The sequence below is a fragment of the Tamandua tetradactyla genome, chromosome 5, assembly GCF_023851605.1.
Source record: "Tamandua tetradactyla isolate mTamTet1 chromosome 5, mTamTet1.pri, whole genome shotgun sequence".
NCBI classification, from domain to species: Eukaryota; Metazoa; Chordata; class Mammalia; order Pilosa; family Myrmecophagidae; genus Tamandua; species Tamandua tetradactyla.
Window position 1 is genome coordinate 107634600 of NC_135331.1, and position 22706 is coordinate 107657305.

The 22706-nt window shown below is 35.8% G+C and overlaps 1 protein-coding gene across 1 annotated transcript; it reads right to left on the minus strand.

Moving 5' to 3' along the window:
• Positions 1-658: 658 nt before the first annotated feature.
• On the minus strand, positions 659-8468 carry LOC143683274 (cytochrome P450 2K6-like). The gene is made up of 7 exons (XM_077159424.1): positions 8334-8468; positions 6849-7022; positions 6102-6243; positions 5099-5283; positions 3707-3718; positions 2538-2679; positions 659-738 (listed from the first exon to the last, which is right to left on the minus strand). The coding sequence occupies exons 1-7, from the start codon at positions 8466-8468 to the stop codon at positions 659-661; spliced, it is 870 nt and encodes a 289-aa protein (XP_077015539.1).
• Between the last annotated feature and the right edge of the window lie 14238 nt (positions 8469-22706).

Genomic DNA, 22706 nt, shown 5'->3' on the forward strand with positions numbered 1-22706 from the left:
ATTCCACAAATGGTGGAACATTTTCTCACCATGCCAGTGATAGGGCAGAATTTTCAGGGGCTGAAAGGCCACTGATTTTGCTGCTGCTGCTTGGAAATTTCATTAAAATAAAAGTTAACTTTTCAATTCACAATATGTGGTTTCAAAATGTTGAGTTTCACCTGAACTCTGTTATTCTGAAACTTCTTAGTTTGACTAACTTTTAGACAGGCTACTTCCTGACTCTAGGCCTCTGACCTCCCTCAGCTTGGCCCTTACAAAATCCAGATAACGTCCTGTAATGGACACACCCCATTGCTGACCTCTTCCTCCAGCACTCTCCCAGTAGTTTATCCCAGTCCTGCTCGCTGCTGCAGAGGAATTCAGCCCTCTTCTGCTCTCTCCCCTATGATAATAGCCTTCTTTCTTTCTCTCTCTCTCTCTCTCTCTCTCTCTCTCTCTCTCTCACACACACACACACACACACACAATAGGCTTCTGGTCTTTCTCTTGTCTATGCATATAAAGTCATCCTTGCCTGTTTCATTGTTTGGTGCAAAATTTTTCTTTGATGGGTTAATGTTAAGATACTGGTATTGAGCTGGACTAATACTAAACTCAAGGGGCTTACAGCCTAGTAGATGAGTCTGACAAGCAAAAAGATAATTATAAAATGATGTCACAAGCTATGATAAGGTGTGAGGGAGCCCATGGAAGGAGTATCTAATCCAGCTTTTTGGGTTAGATCTTCCCACCCGCCTAAGGGATAAGTGTACGATTAAGTGGTGTCATCAAAGTGGATGACAAATAAAGCAATTAGGGTATAAGTTCTCTACCCTTAGTTTAGGCCTTATTCCGTTTCATGGTAAGAGTCTAGCTACCCAACAAATAAAGCATTAATTTCACATATCATTATTGTTTATTCTTAGGGATAAATAGGCAAAAATATAAAAGGATGATTATTTATTAAAAACAAATGCTATATGTACAATTAGCTATGCATGTTCTTGGTGGCCAATTAAAGATATTTAGAATGAAATAAGCTCTTCAGAGTGCAAAATCTCTATCTTGATGCAGTAAGTAATAGAACTTTAAAAAAGAGTTTGGATAAGAGTGCCTTAAACTCAACTAAGGAAACATGAGCATTTGGAGAGATTGTAGTACTCACGCCTGAGACAAAAAGCCAGTTTTGTATTAGTATCACATTATTTTCTTCTCATGATAGTTTTATGATTATATTTTAAGAATATTTTCATTTGTCTATGATAAAAACAGCCATATTTCTCCGAGGTTTGTTTCCTTGATAAAAAAAAAAAAAAGCAGGGGGATAAAAGCCCCCAGTATATCTAGGGATGTTTATAATTCCTGAGATAGGCTGGAGAAAATCCTTTGAGAATAAGCCACTGTATAAGACTTTGGGCGATTATACTTGCTTCATTCCAAGGATGCTTCTAGGACTTCATGTGTGAGAAATTATGAAAGGCCTGGATTCAATAGGATTAGAGTTCAAGAGAAAAATTAAAAAGAAATTATTGTTCATAGTGAAACGAGGTGTCCTGGAGGGCATAACTCTTCTCTCTGATTATGAATAGCAATAAATTTAGAAGGATAAAAGAATTTGGAAAAGATATTTGTGAGTGATAAAAAATAATTGCTTAGTCCTTTCACTTATAAAATGAGAATGTGGGGCTAGGTATAGCCAAAGTCCCTCCTTGGACCATTGTTTACGTTTCCATGGCTTCTTTTTCTTTATAAAATATAAGGCAAGGAAGTTTTGAGAAGGCTGAGCTCATGACATCTGGATGGAGACAGTGTCGCAAATTATATGTTGATCTTTTTCCATTTCCTTTAGTTCTTTTTCAGATGTCATATTATGTTTTTTGCTTTAAAGTAGGAGTCATTAATCCCTGTGACATTTTCACATCTATTAGCTTCCGTGTGTGTGTGTGTGTGTGTGTGTGTGTGTGTACATTAGGAGAATGGATTGCACTGTGTATACCTGTATCACTCACTGATAAGTGAGTGAAAAAAGCCTATGTTTTGGGTGGCTGTTATTTACCTAATTCTGAATGGGCGCCTGATGTGAATGCCAAGTCATTGTTTGTCAAAGTGAGCAGTGTTGCTAAGACTCTTTGCTAGGAAATGAAATTTCATTTCATCTCTTGGGAATCCAGACAATATGGAGTAAGTTCATTTAGTCCGTTGGATTTCAAATTTATACTAGCAGAAGCCTCCTTTACTGGGGTTTGCACATATTAAAGCAAAGCTTTTCTGCCAATTGTCTGTTTGCTTAATACTCTCCTCAAACTTCCAAAACTCTACCCTAGTGTCAGCCACACGGATTCCCTAAGAAAGTGTTATTCCAATGCTTAATGTCACACAATTTAAGAGAGGGAGCTCAGGTTCTCTTCTCTTTCCATTCTTATGCATTTCTAAAATTTAGTGCCACCTGGAAAAGTACAAAACCTTAGCATAGTCCTAAGACAAGGCCAAATCTCTCTAGATTTTTCAGAACTAGTCACTTTTCTTATCGATTTTCAGAGATAAAAATAACTCACCCACTGAAAAGGGCATGAAAGCTTCTCTCTTGATAAACTTTCCCTTGGAATTGAGGAAATGTTCAGGGTTAAAAGCATCTGGTCTTTCCCACTGGGTCTGATCCCGAAGTACAGAAGTTAGCAAGGTGATGACCTCAGTGCCCTAAAATAAAAATGTTGTCAGTGACAGATTATTAATTTTCTTCCTAAAACTGTGGGTATGAAGATGTATGGTGATCTCAGTTGGCAGTTTTGCAGAGTGTACTCCGTAAAGAAATGGGAGAGGTGGAAATGGAGAGGCAGAAAGGATGAGACTCAGTGTGGCTTTTTTTTTTTTTTAAATTTTTAAAAAAATTTTTAGTTGTTTATTCTATTAAATAACTCATTAATAATAAGTTCAACAACCAGTGCACTGATTCATTAGGGAACATCACTTCTTCACACTGTCCCATAGCGTCCAAATAAATGAGTGGGGATGGGATTATGCCAGTTGTCAGAAGAGTCCCCTTTTATGCAATTTATTGATGACAGAGTATGAAATGGAAGTAGAAGGGCAGATCCTTGCACATCAGGAAAGGCGTGTTAATGTTTCAACACATCCAGGTTAAACCAGGGTAAACTGTTCCACACGCCATCCTCCACAGCCCGTGACCTCCTTGTTAGTTCCTGTCTGCCTTTCCCATCAATCAACTCTGAGGTGAGTGTGGCATTTTTTTTTTATTTACTCAACCACATTTGTATTCAATATCTACTGAAAAAAACACATAAGGATTGGGCTCAGAACTAGGGACAAATGTTTACTTAGTCATGTATTTGCTATGTTATAATAGCATAATATTGAATTTTTGGTAAACCCCAGTTTCTATATTTGCTTATGGTGAGAGTTAAATAGTCCTCCTTTGGTGGCTCTGACCATTAGATGAAAGGATACATATGCAAGAATCTGATGCAGTCCTAGGCAGGTTTTTGTGTTCAGTGAATGTTTACTCTTCTGCTTTCAGGACTTTGATAACAGGCCAAAGAGAACAAGCCCAGTAAACAAATTCTCCAAAATAAGTTATTCTGTGCTCATGCCTTGCCACATCCACTGAAACAAATTAAAAACATCAAAACAGTGTATTTTTAATTATAGTATAGGAAACTGCATTCTGAGAACTAAAAATAAAACCAAAATCCAAAACCCTCCTCACCTCTCCACAAACCTAAAACAAAAGCAAAAGAAAATTAAAAGCAATATTCACTACTTCACCGAAGTGCCTCTTTAAAAAACCTTTAGCATACCCTCTTTGTGTTTAGCAGTTTTATCGTATGAATCTGTGTAATATTGCAAGTTCACAAAAAGCAGATGACTGTTTTAAAGTGCTTTGTTTTTATAAATTTACTTTTACATTATTAACAATTATGTGTACTGGGCATTCATTGTGAACAATAATTTTCTCATTCCTGTAACCTCTGTACTAGGTTACTTCCATTTCATAAAAGAGGAGACTGGTCCAGCAAGATTGAGTGGCCTAGACACAGTAAGTAGTATGGTGGGTCAGGTAAATCCTCATAATGGCAAGGGTCTTTCTTTTTTTTTTGGGTGGGTGGTACATGGGCCAGGAATAAAACTTGGGTTTCCTGCATGACAGGCAAGCAATTTACCACTGATCCACTGTGAACCTGTGCAAAGCTCTTTCTAATACAGTGCTCTGCATAGCACACTTTGAGGTAGATAGTTGGAATTAAAATTTTACCACTATTACTATTTCCTTGGTGGTCTCCGTTTTGCTTTTTTGTTTGTTTTTTGAGAGGTAGCAGGGCTGAGATTCAGTGTGGCATTTTGTTTGTTTTTCCATTTCAGTTGCTAATCTAATTAATTCAACCCAACATTGTGCTTAAAATGTACTGAGAAGCTCTAAAGAGGAATGTAGCTATTCTTGTTGTTTGCAGGTATTGAGAGGATAGGAAGTGATAGTGTCGGAAGGGGCCCCCATAACAAATAGCACCATGATCCATATAGAGGTGTCCAGTAGCAGTTGAACTAGATATTAATGAAAAGAATTAGTGCTATAGGCATATCCTGGCCTTATGCTAATTCTTGTCTTCAGTTTAGTTTTAGGAAAAATCAATACATATTTCCTAAATTTGCCACTGGAAATCAGAGGGCTGCATCTAGATGTCTCAATACTGGAAACAAAGAAGGTTGAACATACTTCTGTGTGAGAAAGGAAGTGAAACATGGAGATGCTGCTGGAAGGAGACTGTGAGGTGAAAACCAGGGCTCTTAATGATAACACACCTTAAGTGGAACTCTGGGTTCTTACATACCAACCTTCCAATCCAAGAAAATAACTTAAACTTGTCTGAATTCCAATGCCCCAACTATAACAAATAATAATAATGCCCCATGAAGCTGCACAGAATAATTATCACCTGTTAGATACATACCTAACACAGACACTTTCCACCATTTGTTGGACAGAGGAAGGGAGGGAAGAAGAGAGGGATGGAAGGTGAGCGGATGGAAAGAAGAACTTCTATGATTTTGAGCAGCTGATGTCCTTTCCTTGTCCACTCACCTCCCAGTCTTATACTCTTACCTTCGGAATATAGTAATTTTTAAAAACAATATTTGAAGTTGTTGCACGGGATACGCTCATAGGCAGGATGTTAGCAAATCTCTGTATTTCATGAATGACAGCATCTGTGTATGGCATTTGAGTTCGGTGTGCAATTCTAGGCTGTGCTGATCCTACAACTTTGGTGATCTCATCACAGACCTTTTCTGGACAAAATGAAATTAAACTGATTAGAGTCTGGATTGCGAGAGAGTATTGAAACAGTCTTCCTCATTTTCCTTGCATGTGAAAGTCAAATCCAGGTGCTCCCTGGATTTATTCTGGTTTGTCTTTTCCCTACCCTGCTTCTACACCATAGGCCTCTATTCCTAAGTCTCCCTGAAGCCTTTAGACCATCTCATGATGCTTAGAGAGCAAAATCCACTTTCTGATAAGGAAAGGAAACTGAACGTACAAACTATCCTCAAGGGTCCTGGGCCAGTTTGAATCTGTGGTGGATCCCAGAAAAGCCATGTCCTTTAATCCTCATTCAATATTGCTGACTAGGAGCATTTTTATTGTTCCTATGGAGATGTGACCCACAATTGATCAGATAGCTTCCATGGAGTTGTGCCTCCACCCATTAATCCTTTAAAATAGGAAACATTTTGGAAAGGGTCCCTTTTGTAGAGCCACGAGAAAGCCAGCAGCCTCCACTGTTTGCCATGTGCCCTTCCAGTTGAGAAAGAAACAATGAACGTCATCGGCCTTCTTGAACCAAGGTATCTTTCCCTGGATGCCTTAGATTGGACATTTCTATACCCTTGTTTTAATTAGGATATTTTCTCGGCCTTAGTACTATAAACTAGCAATTTATTAAATTTCCCTTTTTAAAAGCCTAATTCTATTTCTGGTATATTGCATTCCGGCAGCTAGCCGACTAAAATAGGTACCAATTACAGTTAATTGTAGAATTATGCTTTGTCCAGTCTAAGAGATTTCTGATCTCTCTCATCTTGTGTGCTCTGAATTTTAAGTGACTTACTCTGAATCTCAGGGTATCGCATCATGAGCAGAATCCCCCAGCGCAGTGTGGAGGCTGTGGTCTCTGTACCAGCTACAAACAGATTATTAACAATTGCCACCAAGTTTTCATCACTGAAATAGTCAGTAGATTTCTCTTTCTCCTGAAAGAATAATACAAATAATTAGCGATGAAATAGTTTTGTAAAAGATCATCACAGATCACTTATGAATTTGAAAAAGCATTGCATTCTACTTTCAGTTGAATGGGATTTTTTTATTATGAGAATATTGTGGACAAATTTTAGGGTGAAAACTCAGTTCAGATTCCAATAATGGCAAACAATTCTAACAAGGAGAAAGTCTGTTTTCTCTTGAGGCAGATTAGAAGTTAATTTTTGTGTGTTTAGAATATTCCCAGAACTGATGCTTTAAAAATTATTTAATTAAACAATCTTTCTTGAGTTTGCCAGTTGAAATGCATTTCTCAGGATTACAAAAACAGATTCTAAAAACTAACCTACCCAAAATCTTCTACCTGTCCTGCTTTTTCCACAGAGTGATAACAAAAGTGATATAAAATACTTTAACTTGCAAAATCTAGAAAATGGAGGAAAATAACTCAAGGCTTTTTTCAAAGTGTACAAGTTTATCATTATTAACTTGTCTAGTTATCTTTTTTCTTTGAAAGGAATGTTTTTCTGCAAATGTTATTAATTAAATCAAATAACAAACAGCCTCAGGAAATCCTGGAAGAAAACACCATTACCTCTTGCTGTTTGATCAAAAAGGCATCAATGAAACTTCTTGGATTATTTCTGTCAAATTTATGACGACGATCTAGGAAAGCCATCCTTATAAAAGAAAATAATTCATCTCTATTCCTGAGTACTGTCTTATAATTTTTCAGGAAGACTCCCAATACTGGAAACATATTGAAAAGCTAAAAGAATAAAAAGCAACAAAATAAATTAAATATGCATATATACTGCTTCTGGCTGTACTAATGTCACCATTATTCTTAAAGTATTACAAAAATAGCCTCTATTAATGACTTTTAATTACAGCTGATAGTGACAGACTGTATTAGACAAACTGAGTTTTACAATAAATTCTATCTATACCTAAAGCACCTTTGATTATTATACCTATGTGAAGAGACCTACTTAGAGGCTAGATGGGACATGAAAATAGTATTGGTATTTGCTAGAAGCCAAAATGTTTTTGTTTTGGTTTTTTTTTCCAAAATCCCAGGTGATTCCAGGTAAATAATCAGAGTATTCTAGCTTTTTGTAACACTAATAAATGTATAACTGGTGTTTTCTGTAAGATCAGAATATTAATTTTTTTCATGTATAGTAAGTCTAATGTCTAGAGGTTCTATAGAGCACTGCCACTTGGTCTAATATCCACTGACCTGTAAAAAGTTCAGGAAGAGTTTCACTGATTGCTAGGTTTTGTGCGTTTATCAGTATATTCATTTTGGGGAAAGAGCAGCTACATATTTTGTCAGATTCTCAAAAGAGTTCATGACCCCCAAAATGATTTAGTAAACACCAGAGATAAAAGCTCCCTTCTAAAATCAAACATTATAATCACGCATTCCAGTGTTCCCAAGCACCTGTACTAGAGTTAAGTTGCATTTATAGTAAAACAGACTAAAATACTCCAGAGTGAAATAATGTTGTCATTTGTTGGTGGTAACTGTTAAAAATGAGAACAATTTGACAAAGCTAGTTTTTCTTACAGTCAGAAAAGTTATCACTCAAATCATAAAAACTTGGATTGAAGCCCTATTATGAACTTTCATGGCCTAGAATAAATATTGAGGTTTTATATATCACTTTATGTTTTTTTTGATATTTGGTAGCCCTACTTTGTTAAAAATTACTTTTCTAAAGGAATTTTACTAAATCTCCTTTATTTATTCATTTATATATACCATACTTTCTGGTTACCTAGTGATATAGGTAAAAGATGGGTGACCAAAATTATGAGAATTAACTAAAACCATATAAGGCTGTATTTTATTGGTATGGCAATCCAAGCATCATAAGATATTGATGCAATTCTTTGTGCTGAGAGAATTAGCAGATGTGTTAACCAAGCAAACTTGTCACACCTTTGTACTCAATGTTCCAGAAAGTGTACACTTTTGAAATGACAATTCTCTAAAAATTATTTTTTTCACAGTCTCTTGAACAACTAAGTGTACCTCAGAAGAATTATAAACGAATAGGAAAGATACTGTTACCGCAATTCTTGGACCTCCAAGGAGTTTCACATTTTCACCAATCAGGGTTAAGAGTCTCAGGAATTGGATGTCTTGGTAGTCAAATCGTTTTCCAAATAACACCGACACAATGACGTTGGCAACGGAAGCATTCATTACTGTTCTTATCTCAATGGGCTTTCCTAGAAGATAAATAATTGATTTAATTAAGGGTATTTACATAGAATTAATCCAGACTCATTGCTTCAGTCTGTCAAGTAAAAGATTTCTTGGAAGAAAGGGATTATTGATGACCATGCCTTCCAAAGAGGTGAGGTTTGAAGGAGCCTTGAAAAATACCCGATTTTGACCAAAAGGTTTTCATAAAGAAAACTAAAAATTGTATGTCAAAGAAAACTAGCATTAACTTAATTTTTAAAAAATATGTGCCTTGTGAGGGGCATTTGTGTGTGTGTGTGTGTGTGTGTGTGTGTGTGTGTGTGGTGGGGTGGAAGATAATCTCTAATATCTTGGAAAATACCTTTTTAACCTAATAAACTGCATTCAAACTTGGAATAGGACATCCAGATTATCTAAATGATTCTACTTTAAAGATCTTCATCTAGGGCATTTCTTTGTTTCCCATTCTCTCCTCCTCCTGGGTCTTGCTTTTCTCAACATCACTGAATATTACTTAGATTATTAAGCATGTATCAGTGGATGGGCATTTATTTTTAAGCAAAGAACATTCTGGTTACTAAGATTCACTCTTCATATCAGCACCCACTTCAAATGTGGAGGCTGAAAGCTTGAGGGAATTCTAATGGAGAATAACTTTCCTTCTTCAAAATATAAATGGGAGGGAGGTAGGATGATGTGTACTAAAAGCCATGAAAAATTAGTTTTTGTTCTTCACACTGGGGCAGGAATAGCCATTTTTGTTTATGTCATTTCTCCAAACCTCTCTTTCTAAATGTACTGGCACTGTTGATTTAGCTTGTGGGTCCCTGAACCCTGTTTCTCTTCTTTATCATCTCACTGTTGCCCACTTTTGATAATTTTTCTTTATATTAATCCTTCCGTCAGTGAAGATAATATGCAAAGGAGTGATTTTAATAAGTAAAGAGCTCAACTTACTAAGGAAATGAGTCAAACTCTTGAGATGAAAATGAGAATTTTGGATTATTTGCCCTGCATATTGATAAAAATAATATGGTATTAATTCTGTATTATTTCTCGGTGTCAAAAACATGCCTATTACTGAGGAATTGTTCCAGATTAAAGGAGGTAAAAAAAGACATGGCTACTGAAAATAATGCATGATCCAGGAGTTTCTATTGCTATATGGGACATTTTTGGAAAAACTGGCAATTTATGAATAAGGTCTGCAGATTAGATAATAATCTCATGTCAATGTTAATTTCCTGATTTTTGAAAAATTACTGTGGTTATATAAGAGAATGTTCTTGCTCATTCACATGGAATAAGTACAAATACAGAAGGACATGTACAGAAGAATAAAGGGACAACATTTCTGCAATGTACTCAAAACAGTTCAGAAAAATAGAATTAATATAAATTTGCATACAAATGAAGAGAGAGAGAAAGAGCAAGCAAATGTGGTGAAATGTTGCCATTTGGGGAATCTGGAAGGAGAGCATTAATAAGCCTTTTTTATGTTCTTGCAATTTTTCTACAAGACTGAAGTTACATCAAAATTAAAAGTTTTAAAAATAACTTTTGTAACTTATTTCTGTAGCAGTGAAGCCAAGCCTACCTATAATTATGCCTAATAGTTACTTCCAGAGAGCCTCGTTTGTTGCTCAAATGCGGCCTCTTTCTCTCTCTAAGCCCAATTCTGCAAGGAAATCATTGCCCTCCCCACTATGTGGGACATGCTATCCAGGGTGTAAATCTCTGTGGCAACCTGGGATATGATTCCTAGGGATGAGCCTGGCTCTGACACCGTGGGGGGGGGTGGGGGTGGTGGTGGTCGACAATGCCTTCCTGACTGAAAGGGGGAAAAGAAATGTAACAAAATAAGGTATCAGTGGCTAAGAGAGTTCAATAGAGTAGAGAGGCTATTCTGGAGGCTACTTTTATTCAAACTTCAGGTAGATAACGCTAATTGCCATGGTTTGCCAACCCCCAGCCAACATCATTCCTGTTAACCCTAAAGACCACCCAGAGCTCTGAGATCCTTTAAAAGTTTCACACACTGATTTTACTTTTTAGAAACTACAACCTCCAGATGGTTCCTAGGCCAGATAAGTCCTGAAACATAGAGGTGCCAGTCTCTCCAAGAACATCAGTGAGTTCCATCCCCCTATCCCATATTGTTGACACCCCTTTTCAACATGAAAAAGTCAGAACGGGTATAACCCAACTATCCCTAAAGACTGAGAGAAGGATCAAAGGAGAAGGAGGAGTTATATAATAGAGAAGTTAGGATTTAACAAATGAGTATGACTGCTGGAATTGTTATATTGATATTTCTTTCTGTCTCCAATGTCTTGGAGGACCTAGAAGGAAAAACCTGAAATTGTGGAACTGTAACCCTTACCAAACTTTGAAATCTGTTCTATAACTACTTGTTAAAATGTCCCTTGAAATTTCTTTCTTTTTTGGCATATATTTCACATTAAAAAATGTTGTAAAAAAACTTTTGTTGACTTCTTTCTTAGAAAAAGAAGACATGCTTTTCTTCATTCCACTCACCTCTGTGGGACTCCAAGTTCTGTATAAGATGCTGGCATTCCTCTATGATTGTGTCTTCTATGATCCTCTTACCCATTCCAAAGTCCCGTAAGGTGGTTAAGCTAAATCTTCTCATAATTTTCCAGGTTTCACCATGAGAAAAGACAATTCCTTGTAATTGAGGGAAGTGTTTATAAATTATTACCTCTGAGATTTTAAAATATAATTTAATAAGCGGTTCTTGAATATCAACTTCATACTTACATCATGCTTGGTGCCATTAAGAAATTGGTGAGCGAGTGGTAAGGGGTATAGAAAAAAAATAGTGGGAACAAAGGTTAAAATACATTGGGTAGATGGAAATACTAGTGGTCAATGAGAGGGAAGAGTATATATGCTTTTTCTCTCTTTTCTTTTTATTTATTTTTCTGGAGTGATGCAAATGTTCTAAAAAATGATGTGGTCATGAATATGCTACCATGTGATGATATTGTGAGCCATTGATTGTACACCATATATGGCATGTTTGTATGTTAAGAATGTTCATGTCAGTATGTTTTTTGGCTTGTCAGTAAAAATTTTAAAAATGCACTCAAAAAGTAAAATTGGTAAGCAATGGAAAAAAAAGTCTCTTGTCAGGGAAAATACAGTTTAGTAGACACAAGCCTATCCAAATAAAAGGTTATAAATAAATAATCATCAAGGGGTTAATCAGACTTCCATATCAGTGCTATAAATACCAATTTCTAGAGACTTATTATTGTAGTACATAATTGATGTTCAGTAAATATTTATTGAATGAATGAATACGTGAATTTGTGAATTGCTAAAGGAAACAGAAACATTAGTGTGGACTATATAGATCAGAGTTGGTGCATATGCTAACACTTTTAGATAAATAAGGAAAGAAAGGGTTGCCGAGTGTGTGCACATCTTTCAGTGGTGGAATCTATGGTGACTGTGACGTTGTATTCTTTGTGTTTTAGTTCTTAGCCCAGACCTTCCTCTAATAATATGTTTTCCTATTTTTCTATGGAAGCACAAGAGACAGGAGAGGAATTTCTGAGTTTGATTGATAACCAGAAATGGGTAACTAAATAGATTAAGGCAACCTAGGTATTAAAAATGGGGCAATTTCAGTCTTGCTAGTCTCAACATTAAATCCAAAAGAAAGGGATAGCATTTCCAGAGTTGCTGTTGCTGCCTTCCTTTGGTTAAGCCTTCCTTTGAAACAATACCACAAGAGTTAGATTCTGCCTATATCAAATATTTATGTAATATTATTCTTTTCATGGATACTCTTCAAACTATCTCATCTTTGTATTTTACATTTTATACTTTAGAATAGACTTTTAGAATATTACAGGCCCATAGGGAATAGTGATGGTCCTGTGTTCATGTAATTATGAAAATGTTAATTTGGCACCATGAAGAATTGGACTTTTTAAAAATATTTGCCCTCCAACCAACAGTATTCCTGAAAACCCTAAAGAAAACCCAGGGCTCTAAGACTCTATAAAAGTTTTATTTATTAAGTTTATTTCTCAGAAACTTAAAATGTTCAGATCGTTCTTATGCCAGATGAGTCCTGAAACTTAGAGGTATCAGTCTCCCCCAGAAAATCAACCGGTTTCATTCCCCTACCCCATAATGTTGACACCTCTTTTCAACATGAAGCAGTTAGAGTGGTCATTGTCCAAATATTCCTGAAGATTGGGAGAATGATCAAATGAGAGGGAGAAGCTGTAACAGAGAAATTAGGATTTAACAAATGATTATGACTACTGAATCATTACATACACATTTCTCTTTAGTTTCTAGTATATTAGAACAGCCAGAAGGAGATTCCTGAAATTGTGGTACTGTAAACCATATTATACTTTGAAATTTTCTCTATAACTACTTGTTAAACTGTACTTTGAAATTTATCACTTTTCCATATGTATATTTTACAATAAAAAATGTTTAAAAAAGCATCGGCCCTAAATTCCTAAATATATTTTTTATGCAGCAAAATAAGTAATTATTATTATGGTGAACTAACTAACACTCCAAAAATGGCTTAATGGAACAAAAGTATTATTATTTTTTCTTTTTTTTTGTAACAAATTTAAAGTATCCATATGGTGAGAGAATACATTTCTGTTGTTTTAAGAAAAAATATATCTGAAGTAGATTTATACTTCTTTGAATTGTTCTGAGTTACTAGATTGGTGTGAAAATGCAGTCATTTTCTTCTTTGACCAATACTTTCTATGGCTAGTTAAGTCACTTAAAAAGACTGTTTGGGGAAGAATGTATTAGATTCAGTAAAGATAAATATTAAAAACTAATCTTGCATGACATAAAATGAGTCACTAATATTTGACGTATTTTGGAAAACATTCAGAAATGGCAGAGGCAAGAGACAAGAGAGTGTCTCAAATTTTTTAAAGGAAAAAATTAAATGAATCCTGGAAACTGCAGACCAGGAAGTTTGCATAAATTGGTACTCCTCAGGGCTTATTTCATTAGATGTTAATGCAAGTTTCAAGAAAAAGAAATATTCCAAGGATAAATGTGGAAGAGTGAATTGAATTAAGTTAAATACACTTTTGGTTTTCCCTCAAAGGCTTTAATATGTTAATGTGCAACACAAGTCCAAAGAGAAGCCTATAATATGTGCAGCATTTCTCAAAATATCTTCTACTAACATCTTGTGGAACTAGTTTTCTGAAGACCATAGTGTGGAAAATATCCTGTAAAAAGGCTTTTGTAGCACCAAATGGCTTATTGGTAGTTAGTAGGAGTCAATATTAGTATATTAAAAATGTTAAGATGAAATTATTCCCATTTTTAAAGAGATATTAGATTACTAGAGTGCCACAAATGCAGAGTATCTGCATTTCACCCAGGCATTTAGCAAAGACTCATATGAGCTAGATGCACCAAATTTTGTCCAGGTGGAAATATGTTATTCAGCATATTTATAGTCTCAAAGTGTATGATTTAATAGGTCTATGTGTCAGCCATTAAACTGTGAGCTTTTTAATATGGTGGTACCTTCCCTCCTGTCTTTGTATTTCCCTGGCATCAAACATTATACTATTCACTTAGTAGATGGTTATAACTGTTTTATAAAAGAAGTAATTATCTTGTTTGATGAGAGTAAGACAACAAATCTTAATTTTCTCCTAAGTAATTCCTAGTTTCATTGATTTAAAAATTGGATTAAAAAATGTGTATGATATACATTGATGAAGCAAAAATTAAACCATGAATGGTGTTATGCAAGAGAATAAATGCAACTGATATTATAATTTTAACCATGGGGATATATTTCAATTTTAGAGTTTCTTACCTTTTCCTTCAAAAAGCCTTTCAAATATAGGCACTTGAGCTCGTTCCCCAAATTGATCACCACAATTAACCAGGGCATCTTTCACTGTCTCAAAGCCAGAGAGCACTACTACCTTTCTTGGCCCCATCTGGATGCTGTATATGGAGCCATATTTCTGAGAAAGCTTAAACACACACACACACACACACACACACACACACACACACACAGGGAGAGAGAGAGAGAGAGAGAGAGAGAAGAGAGAGAGAGAGAGAAACAATTCCAATATCAATCTGTAATAAAAAGTGGACTAGACTTTAATCCTTCGTAATTTAGTTAATTTCAACAAACTAGCTAGTTTTATGACCTTATAAAATGAGAATATTGGACTAGCTCACTAAGGATACTCTTGTGCTTTCTACACCTGTTTGAGCCATAACTATTATAATCATCAACTGATTATCCTTATGCTCCTTTACTGCAAAAACTTTCCATTTACTTTGAGAATTAAAAAATAACAAGAGGGGGTGTGGGGTAGCTCAGTGGTAGAATTTTTGCCTGCTGCGGGGGAGAGCTGGGTTTGATTCCTGGTCCATGCACTTCCCCCAAAACAAACAAGCAAAGCAAACAAACAAAATACAACAAACAAACAAAAATTCAATAAATGGTGCTGCAATAATGGATATTCACATGGAAAAATAATGAAATGTGACCCCACCATACAGCATACAAAAAAAAAATTACATATAAAAAAAATAAGAGCCAACACACATTGCCTGCCATATATTCCTAGCACCAGTATCTCAGTGCACATTAAAAACAAGCAACATAGATACTACAGTCATCTCCATTGTATAGGCAAGGTACTGTGGCTTCAAGTAGCTATGTATGTAGTAAGTGATGATGCTCTCAGCAAGGGATTCTCATTCAAGCTAGCTGGCTGAAGATCCTGTAGTGTTCACTTGACTGTGAGATGCTGGTGGAGGATGGGATTGGGTCTTCTAATGTTACAAGGTAAGAAACTTGACTTTAAGCAGAGAACCACATTGGAATTTCAACAGGGAGCAATGGATAAGGGCTCAATGATGACTTAAGTAATAAAATTAAAATGACAGGGCAATGAAAATTAAAATGGCAATTTAAGGCTATCAGGACAGAGTTTCTCAGGTGAGAACTACTGTATGTGATATAGATATTTTGGTATGTTAAAGCAAAGTAAAAAATTCAGAGAGGTAAATTTTAAGAAAAAGTGGTAAGTGGAGATGGGTGGAAAAGAGGGGAAAAGACATTTCATGAGCGGAATTAGCATGGAACAAAGGCATATGGTGAGATGAGAAAAAATGAGGGGACTGACAGTAAAGTGTTTAGGCTGGTTACTATATAAGGGAATGACCAAAGTGTGATGGAAATAAATGTGGTTGAAGCATGTGCAATTAGGTGGAGAACCTTAGTGAATGAAGGTCTTGTTCTTCTGAGGAATTAATCTGTGATGCGACTTTTAGATGTAGGAGAAAGAGTCCTAAATACGTATTAGAAAACCAGAAAACTCAAGTCCTGGTTTCTAGTTACTAATAAGTTCTTTAATCGCTTTGAGTCATACATCTGTAAATTGGAGAGAAAAATTTCATCACTACCTATCTCCTAGGATGATTATGAGGAATAAAATGAATCCTTACAGTCCTTTGTAAAATAAAACATGCACTACAAATGTAAGGCATTACTATACTTCCTACCACAGTAAAATAATGATCTTCTCTTCAGTATATCTCCTCTTAGGATTTTCACATTAAAAAGTTGAATTATATAGAAGTCACTACTATCTGCATTAGAATTTTAAAAAAATTGAAATTTATGATGAAATTCCAATTTTATAAATATCGATATCTTCTATGTATCTATCTATCTATCTGTCTGTCTGCCTTAACCTAAAATTAAAACTATAGAATCTTTGAAGTAGAAAATTACTTTAGAGAAATTTGGTCTACTACTTGGTTGAGCCCTGTAATTTTACAAATGAGAAAATGAAGACAGGGTTTAATTTTATGTAAATTCACATGGATAATTAATGGCAGACTCAGAATTAAATTCTGGATCTCAATTCTGGGGTCATGCTCTTAGTTATATTTTTGTACACATTATTTTGAGTAGCTAACCAGAAGTATCTAGAGTAAGACTATTATCATAATTCAGTTCCCATATAGAAAGTTGTATATAAAAAATAAAGTTCAAAATGGTTCAGATAAAAGTTACAGGTCACAAATATTTCAGGGTACACATTCCAATTTAAATAATAGAAGCACATTTATTAATATTTTATATATGTAAATTGAAAAAGCCACTAAAATTCAATTAAAGCAGTCCTATTAATTTTGAATTCTATTTGTTACTTCATTGCACAGTTGTTACACAGTTGATACAGTTCTAAATACATACATGTTAATAAGCCCATGAGGGCAACAATGATTTAGGAAATTTTAAATACTTGTGAAATCATTTATTTTACCTCCAGCATGGTTTGATATGGCCTCTTCAGATCGAGGATGTGCAGATTTCCAATAACTGGCAAAGGTCTGGGTCCTGGAGGAGAACGTTGCTTGGAAGCTTTAACCATGAAGATTTTAATATTTAAAATAAAAATTAGAATTAGGCTCAGAATTGAAAGCATGGCAGAAGAGTCAAAACCACACATTGTTTTAAAGTAGAAGTATTATTAAAACAATTAAAGATCTTTGTGGTTGCAAGGTGAATCAGCGGCTTCTGAAGCAAAGTGAAGACACAAAGGTATCCCTAACAATGTTCTCTACCCTGTGGTTTACCATCTATTTTTCAATTGAAATAAATTAAGCCTTATACTATAAGCTGCCCTTGTTTGAGCTTCCTTCTCATTTTTTCCTTTTCATTTCTCAGTTCCATTGTTTTGTCCAATAAAACATAGAAGCATTTTTTTTTCATGTAAAACAGGGATTAGTCTTAAATTTTCAGAGATAATACAGCATGTTTAATCCTCAATGTGAAATTTGCACTTTTGCAACACAATTATTTGTATTGTTTACTAAGATACGTGATCTCTGTGTGGTTGGTCAAGTACCAGCGCACACCAAGAATTTCAAGGTTCATATAAAACGATGAGCTCATACCCTTCCTTGCTTCTAAGAGTCTCATACAGGAATCTCAGTGCAGTGGAAAGATCAGTGTTTTAAAAAATATTGAGTATTGGGTACAGAACTTTAGCAAGGTACAGGCCTTTAGCAAGTATCTTCTTTTTAAAATGAGCAAACTAATAATGATATATAATTTATTGAATTATTTGTATAATTTATTGAGCACCTTTCTGTGCTCCTGACTTTTCTTTCAAAGATATTTTTATTACACCAATATAAATTCCATACAGCTTGCTACACCATCTGTATTTTTAGGAGTTAACAATTCAGAAGCAGGAAGTAAACTGGGCATAACTAGAATTTTTAGGTATACATATAATTTATAATAAAATTGGGAATTTTATAGATAAATATACAGGTAAAAATGTCAAACCTAAAAAATAGAAATAGTAACATCAATAAACTTTATTCTGTGATGGTATGCTGTTACTATTACAATTTTCCTTGCAACTTTCTGTATGTTTTAAATGGGTGAAGGAAAAATATTATTGCACATCAAGAATACATCATAATATGCTTAATCTTTCTCTTATTGCTGGATACCTAGGTAGTGTCCAGTTCTCAATTCCAACCCTCACACTAGGAAAAAACCTCATTTTTATAAATGTACATCATCAGGAAATCTAGCACACCCTCATTTTCCACACATCAACCACATTTCAAGTTTGACTTTCCTCCGGGCTGGAAGGGAAAGAAATGCAGATAGATCTTTTCTTCTACCATGAGTTCATTTACAGTTTGTGGATTGCCCAAACTCCTGAGGAAATGACGATTACAGGGAGGAGGTCACATTTGTCATGAAAATGCTTTTGTTTATATAGGATTCAGCAAATGTGTCCACTGTTTGGTGCCCCTGGTGTCTCCAGAGGTAGTGTGCTTCAATGAACTTTACTCAATGAAGTAAACGGAGGAGATAAGCAATGCCTAGGGACAGGGTAAAAATCTGTATTTTGGGTTCCAAGTGCTTATTTCTTCTTTGTGCATTTAGTCTTGCTTCAGAACACAGTGACTTCCATGTTCATCATCCTTTAAATTCTACAGATTCTGCATCAAAGGAAAAGAGACCTGGAGTAGGGCCTCTTCCTCCCTTGAAGCTGAGGCCCTGGTGAGCTACGTACCATGTGGAAGAGAGTCTGAAGATCTTCCTTGTTGAGGGAGAGTATGGGTACTGGAGAGCCCTGCTCCTGTGGAGCTGGATTCAGAAATAGTTGTACCACTTACTTTCAATCTGTCATTGGAAGATGTTGATTCAAAGGCTTGATATTTCTAGATATTGCTGGTGCAGTTTGTCAAATAGAAGAGATGGTCCTTCAGCTAACTTTGCCAGATGCTGTGCAGGTCTATCTCATTGGGTCCTGGGTGTCAAAGCGTCCCTTCAGGAGGTTCCCATTCTGCAATCAGAGCTTGGCATCACTCATCCCACCATTGCATAAAGATAGTTATGTGTTGTGGACCTAGATCTTTCCATCATTTTTTTATTATTAGGTTTATGCTGCAAATAGTTCTTTGAATGTATTACTTCCAGGCGAGTGTGTTTATTGTGATCCTGGCATTTTCGACGGTACTGAGACAGAAAGTGAGCATCTAAGGACCCACTTTCTGGTGGTAGTGCTATTGGCAAGTGATTGATTAGTGTCAAAAGTGAGTGAGAGTTCTCTTTCCTCTGCACAGTCTGGGTGGGCCGGACCATCATGACACTTGGTGCCTGGCTTGTATTACCCCAAAGGCATTCAGAGGAACAAAGGATGTGTAAAGTAGAGGAGAAGAATTTTGATTGATGCTGAAAAAATTGGAGGGAGGAAAATTATAGAACCTGCTTGGGACAGGTGAATGGTTGTTCCGGTGCTGCTGAACAGTCAACTCTTTCCTCAGATTTGGGGCATCTACCAAATAATTCACAGGTTCCCCTATGCTCTGCTTTTGGTGGCTTGCTCTTTGGTTCTGAAACCATATCTGAATTCTTGATTCTGGAATGGAAATCATTCCATTCCAGAAATGGAAACAGAATGATTCCTGTTTCTTTAACCAGTTCTTCCCTAGTCGCAATACCAGGAATTGGTTCTTCTCAAAGGCTTGAACTAGGATACTGATTTGAAATCTTGTCATGTATATCTGGTTTCTCCTATGTCCTGCTGCTAAATATTCTTGAGGCCTAAGCAAAAGCTACTCTTGAACCTGGGTTTGATCTTCTCCAGGAGCAAATCTTCTAAGGAGCATTCAGACTTCAGTTGCTGTGATTTACTTGTCTTATTCTGTAGTTTTAAAACCAAACCTGAATTCTAGACTCTGGAATACCAACTTCTTTAGTTAGCTGTTCCCTGGTAGATATAACAGGGTAAGGGTTACACTTAAACCGTGCTTCAAGGGTATTCTTTTGACTCCAGTTCAAAACAATCTTCCTTCACCAGGCTTCTTTTGTAGGGTATCATTTGTGCTGGTCAAAATTCACATTGGGAAGAGTCACCTGGATTCCACAGAGATTAGTAACCTGTGCTTCTGACTTTTAACCATGCACCTGGTATCATCCTTATCCCTCTGTATAATGGTTTTTCCTCTGGATGCTTTTAAGATTTTCTCTTTATCATTTATTTTGAGCAATTTGACTATAATGTGCCCTGTTTTCCTCCGTGTTTCTTGTGCTTGGAGCTTCTTGAGTTTAGATCTATGGTTTTATAATTTTCATCAAAATTAGGAAATTTTTGGCCACTATTTCTTCAATATTTATTCTGCCTTCTTCTCTTCACTTAAGGAACCCTAATTTCTTCCTGATTATGCTTCTCATTTTAAAAATTCTTTTTCCCTCTGTGTGTTTCATCTTGAATAGTTTTTATTGCTATGTCTTCTAATTCACTATCATTTTCTTCTGCAATGGGTAATCTGCTTTTTGTCCCTTCCAGTTTAGTTTTTCATTTCAGACATCACTAGAAGTTTGATTTGGGTCTTCTTATATCTTCCATGGCTCAACTTTTTGAAAAGATGGAACACTATTATAATAGCTATTTTAAGGTCCTTCTCTGTTAATTTTAACATCTATATCAGTTCTGGGGTAGTTTGGGTTGTTTAATTATCCATTTATTATTGGTTATGTTTTCCTGTTTCTTTTCATGCTTGGTAATCTGATTGGTTGCCAGACACTGTGAATTTTACCTTGTTGGGTGCTGGATATTTTTGCATTCCTGTAAGTATTCTTAAGCTTTTTCCTGGGGTGCAATTAATTTATTTGGGGAAAGTTTGATCTTTTGGAACTTGCTTTATGATTGGTTAGGCATGTCCAGAGCAATCTCAGGTAATGTTAATTATTTTTCCACCTCTGAAGCAGGACGTCCCTGAAAATTTCAACCAATGGCCCAAAAAGTGTGAGTTTTTTCCTCTGGATAGTGGGATTAGGCACTATTTCCAGCCATGTGTAAGCACCAGACACTGTTCTCTCTAGTCCTTTGAGTAATTCTTTCACTGGCAGTTTCCCTGGTACTTTCTTCATGTGCATACACTAATCAGCACTCTGTTGGATATACAAAATGAACCTTATGTAGATCATAATGAGTCCCTTTCTGTGCAGTCTTCTCATTTCTGGTACTAGCTGCCTTATCTTTTTGGATTTTCAGAATGCATCCTCAACTCAGATAGACTGCTGGTCTCCATCTGGGTTTCCTCTCACTATAGTACAGCTTGTAAATTCTGTTAAAGCAGTAAGCTGTGGCAATAGCATGACTCATCTCATAAGTGTCTTATCTTCCAGGAATCATTGTGTTTTGTTGCCTGATGTTCACAATTTTGTCATATTTATTTTTCCATTTGTTTGTTTTGTTCAGGTAAATTTTGAACCTGTTGATCTATCTTAGCCTGGAGTGGAAGTTGGAAGATGTCTAAAATACATTATTAAGTGAAAACATAAACAATATGCAAAAAAATATGTATAGTATGTATAGTATAGTATCATCTCAATTGCACCAAGGGAAAATAAACATAAAAATTATGTAGCTGTATACATTAGTTTTTATGCATAAATGTTTTTGGGTCTGATTACACTATTAGTTGTAGCAACATCTGTGAGGAAGAGCTGGGCATCTGGGTGGTGGTTCAAGAAAGGGAGGCTTTCACTTGTTATTTAAAAAATTATTTAGTACTAATGGATTTTTTTTGCTATATACTATCATACATATGTCTTATTTTTATAATTTAGGAATGGTTAAAATTTTAGAAGTTGCTGTAGAGTTGAGAAAACTGGAAAGGAAACTCTTTAGTTTCTTCTTCTTAATCCAGAATAAGGTAAGAGTTTGCATGTGTGTGTGTGTGTGTGTGTGTGTGTGTACATATGCACATGGGTGATGTGACAATTAGGGATGTGGTATTAACTCTGGAGAAATAGTGTGTGTATGTTACTATGCTTGCAAATTGATGGAGCATGGAAGGTCACCCCTCAAGGCTGATAATTTTGATAACCTGCAGTATGATTGTTTATCATTGCCACAGTAACAATAAGAAGAATAGTAATAATGCTTGTTAACATTTACTGATAGTTTACTATGTGTTTGCCCTATTACTAGGTACTTTTTATATGTTTATAGAGTAAACACAATTAGCCTATGAGAATAGGTATTTGTTTTAGTTTGCTAATGCTGCCAGAATGCAATATACCAGAAAGGGGTTGGCTTTTATAAAGGGGATTTATGAAGTTATAAGTTTAGAGTTCTAAGGCCACAAAAATGTCCAAACTAAGGCAGCCATAAAAAATGCTTTGACCAAGAAAGGCCAGTGGCATCCAGAACACCTCTGTCAGCTAGGAAGGCTTGTGGCTATGTCTGCTGGTTCTTTGGCTTCTGGTTTCAAACAGCTTCCACAGGGGCATTTTCTTTCTGCACCTCCAAATATCTCAGTCTGTGTCAGCTCTGAGCTTTTTTCCAAAAGGGTTCCCTTTTTGGACTCCATTAAGCAGATGAAGACCCACTTTGAATGGGTGGAGACACATCTCCATGGAAAGCACTTAATCAAAAAGATCCCACTCACAGTTGGATGGATCACATCTCCATGGATGCAACCTGATCAAAAGGCCCCACCCTAAACTAAAGCTCTGCCCCCAGAGGACTGGATTAGGAAAAAGAACATGGCTTTTTGGGGGTATATAACAGTTTCAAACCAATATAGTACTGTTATCACCATCCTTGTTTAGCAAATGGGGAAACTGAGAGCCAAAGAAATTAAGGAAACTGCCCAAGGTTATACAACTAATTGGAGACA

Excerpts from the sequence above, each read along its gene's own strand:
- LOC143683274 (XM_077159424.1), bottom strand. The coding sequence starts at position 8,468 with ATGAATGCTTCCGTTGCCAACGTCATTGTGTCGGTGTTATTTGGAAAA. Across the intron at positions 7,023-8,333 it reads TTGGAGGTCCAAGAATTGCG|CTTTTCAATATGTTTCCAGT; the intron begins GTAACAGTATCT and ends TTATTCTTTTAG. Across the intron at positions 5,284-6,101 it reads GCGATACCCTGAGATTCAGA|AAAAGGTCTGTGATGAGATC; the intron begins GTAAGTCACTTA and ends CATTTTGTCCAG.